General features: G+C 45.0%; 1 protein-coding gene across 1 annotated transcript in view; it reads right to left on the reverse strand.

Annotated features, from left to right (window-relative positions):
* The window catches only part of TNIP3 (TNFAIP3 interacting protein 3), a 74,778-nt gene that overhangs the window by 18,198 nt on the left and 52,737 nt on the right, over positions 1-3,843 (reverse strand). The window contains exons 9-10 of the mRNA XM_025050922.1: positions 3,035-3,154; positions 94-219 (exon numbers count right to left, since the gene is read on the reverse strand). Of these exons, the coding sequence (XP_024906690.1) occupies positions 94-219; positions 3,035-3,154 (246 nt within the window). The remainder of the gene's footprint in view (positions 1-93; positions 220-3,034; positions 3,155-3,843) is intronic.

A 3,843-nucleotide genomic window follows, 5' to 3' on the forward strand; every position in this document is an offset into this window, starting at 1 on the left:
GAAGACGAACTATCTTGAATTTTTTTTCTTAAATGAGAAAATGAAAATAAAATGCACTCGTGCTGGCAAAGATTATTTCATGTGGATTTATACCTTAGACTTCAGCTTGTTCAACTGGGATTGAGAAGTCTGGTTAATTCGCTGCAGCTCCTCTTTCTCTTGATTAAGTCTTTCTCTGTCCGATCGCTCCCTTTTGAAGTCTTCTTCATATATTTGCACCTAGGAAATAGTAATTCACTGTTACCGTTAGCTTCCCTTTCTCTTAAGCCATTGAAATGATGCAGAAGACGCGTCCTCTAGGCCGGTCTCATCGGAGGCGTCCCTGTCCCCTTTCCACGACTATTGCTTTGTGACGGGCTCCGTCTGACGCATAGGACTATGCTTGTATCTGTCACTTTGTTCAGAATGGCATTTCTCAACCTTTTCTTCCCTGAGCATGTATCAGGAATTCAGAAGTAAAATAATGATGTAGATAGTTTGAAAAAATTCCCCTCACCCATTATTCTGCTGCATATTCGATGACCCCCACCCCTAGTATTAAGTGTCAGTGTTTTGGAGGAAGTCATCCATCCCCAACATAAGGCTTTGATGTACGAATACTGCTTGGAGTTCTAAAAGACAGTTTACTGACAATAGCCATTCAGTAAAGTTACTAAATGTAGACATGCCAATGTTTCCAAAACATAAATTATAAGTTGAACGTAACATAGAAATGAAAGGTTCAGGTAGGTGGAAAAGCAAAGCATGATTGTTAAAAGGTTTTCACAGGTGTTGCCCTAGGAATTTGGGGGGTTTATCATAAAAAAGAAACAGTACTATTTAGTGGAACACCTCTATTTGATTACTTTTCTGAACTATTTGAAGCATCTCTGGTGCTTCAAATAGTTTAGAAAAGTAATCAAACTAGAAAGAAAAACACTTGATTATTGTTGTTTTGAATTGGCATTGTGTTGACTAACGGCTTGGAGACTAGTGTGCGGAGCTATGAAAATAAATGAAGCTTAGGGAATGAAACAAAGAAATTCCTTCAAGACCATGATTTAAATTACAACTTACACTGGAACCAGCAGCTAGATGGTCGTCTGTTAACACTATTGCATATTGCGTCTTCATCGCCAACAGTGCAACAAATTTTAACTAGAGGTTTATTAATTTTAAATCGATAATAATACAATGAAATATAATGGGAAAGAGAGGAAGAAATTAAACATTTTATATAGCGCTAGATGCAGTTATTCATATTTAATTTTTAAGGCTTTATTCACCAGAATCGTAAAGAAATTACATCCAGCCAAGCCAATATTTTGTTTCTTGTTTTGTTTTTGTTCATTTTGTTTTTCAATTGAGAGCTGAGGTTCAAGTCCATACAGTTAAACGAATGCTCTATAAACAGTCACCAGAGGCATTTGAAATGGGAGAAAGCCATCCGATCAGAGCAAACACTCTTTATCAAACACAGCACTGCAAGCGGTGTCATCACTTGAATCAGTGACCAAGACTGTAGCTCAGCTTCTTTGATCCTTTAGCATGTTCACGTGGCACTTGATGACGTGACGATTGCGGGGGCTCAGTTAGAGATGTGTGCAGTTAAAATGTGTGCAGCAAACGAGCCACACGACAACTAATAGCACGGCTTCTGGCTCGGGGGTCACGGACACGAGAATACCCATCGCCGTGAATATGGCATGGAGCCACACCGTTACTGTCAGCTCCACGTGTAACAGCGACTCTGTCACGTGTGTTGTACATTGCACGAGGGCAACGCATATAGTTCTAGTGTCTGACCATAAGCAGCACTGTTTTCAAAGGAATCCTGGCTGGCACCAATAACGGTGCTTTAGGGGTCGAGAATTTGACAGATCTGCACTGAATACTACCCTTATTCTCCGCAAGGGGCCATTTTTAAGCTATATATTTGATCCTGGATGTAATGAGGGCGATTATTCAAATGGAGTTGATAGAGAAGAAAACTCAACTTTACCATCAAGTGCTCTGAATATTTTAGATTTATAGGTAAGCTACTTCCTGTGAAGTAATAACAATAAACAACAACAACACGATTGCTCAATTCTTCCAAGTTTTGCATCAGAAATCCTTGTAATTGGCACTTTCTCGGAGCAAAACAGCTCATACCCAGGGACATCAAAAAAATAACCCTTCCAAGCCCTTCGTTCTGTGACATGGCCTCCGTGACGGCTACCACCTTACCAATGACATATGCTTCAGGCTTGGAGTTCCTGTCCCTGCCCTGTGTTTGTCCACACCGCCTGCACCATTGCGACTCTTTTCCTACGTGAGTTCACGGGAAAGGTGACAGGCATGGTGGCCCTTAGCCAGGCCAGCGCTAGACGGCTGAACTAAATGTAGACCCAGGTTGTGTGGGCCGCGCTCTGTCCCCACAGCCCTGCGCTGCTGACACGAGCAGAAGCGGAGAGAGGACACCCTTTCCTTCTGCTGTCCACTCGGCGACAGTGAGCGAGGCTGGGTGAGTGCGGATGAGGAGTCTCGTGACAGTAAATTGCTGGGCGGCACCATTCACATGCGGGGCTAGATGAGCGGATCTTCAGTGATTATGATCAGTGCACAGTATTCCCTTTAAAACCACCCTCATTGTTCAAGGATCGGCGACCAGAAGCTACAGAATAACAGCCCGGCTGCTACCATTTTCTGAGAAGGTCCAGAGACTGGATTAATAGTTAATAGTTTGCAGAATAAGTCATGTGTCCCTGAGACTCTTCAGACCCAGTGCTGATAGAATCTCGCCATAAAGATCTTAGTGTGCCCCTCTCATACCTGTGCGATCTGGGGCAAGCCATTGAACCCCTCTGAAAGCCCGTCCCCTCTTTCATAAAGAGTGAGTCGGACTAGCTGATCATTCTCGCATCAAGCTTTACAATTAGACGAGTCACATTGAACTAAATGCAAAAACCTTCGACACATTTTGAAAAGCAAGACTTCCAACAATGTCCAAAGGTGCCCGCATGATAGCAGGTGGGATGCTCTCCCTCTGACCGCGCCCCCTTCGGCTCCTCACCTGGTGTTTGAGAACTTCCATTTCTGTTCTCATCTCCTCGTGACTGCGCTCTTCTTCGGATTTGCCCAAACGGTCCTCAGGAAATGAAGAACGCTCGATGGCCAAGGCATCCTGAAGAGCCTGTGAAACATGAGCGCAGCGTCGGCCTGAGAGGCGCAGCATGTGAATGACGGCCCTCTCAAGTGGACCCACAAGGCCGAATGTCCTTTCTAATGCCACCTGCTTGACTGAACGACTTCTTTCTGATTTTCTAGCATATATGTATTTTTTTCCCAGAATCTGTCTTTTCCCCATGGTGATGCTTATCTTATTCAACTCTCATTTAATAACGACCCTCATTCAGGCCGTCCATGTTGGAGCCCCCTCCACCCAGCCAACCACGAGAGAAAAACTATACCCTTTCTCTAGATTTCTCGAGATTCTCTGCTTCAAGTATATACTCTACCTATAATTCTCGCATCAGAATCACCTGGAGAGGTAGCAGACATACCCATCCCTGGGCACCTCCCCAGAGAACCTGGACCAGTAGACGTGGGGGTAGGGTCTGAGAATCCGCATTGCTCGAGAGCTTATGCTGCTGGCTTTCGGATGACATTTCGAGCACTATTCTGCTGTATAACCACGTCCCCCAGATCTGCTCTGCTGTCCTTCTGCCCCGTCCTCCTCAGCACGCCATGCCCTGGCCCAGCCAAAATGCCGTTCTTCCCCGGTAACACACCGTCACCCATATGGCATGGAGGGAGGGCTCGGCCTCCCTGGCATCCACTACAGCCTGCTGTTTTTGTTGTGGGAGGAGGAGGAGGAGGAGG

Source organism: Pteropus alecto, unplaced genomic scaffold (genome assembly GCF_000325575.1).
Source record: "Pteropus alecto unplaced genomic scaffold, ASM32557v1 scaffold17, whole genome shotgun sequence".
Classification (NCBI taxonomy): domain Eukaryota; kingdom Metazoa; phylum Chordata; class Mammalia; order Chiroptera; family Pteropodidae; genus Pteropus; species Pteropus alecto.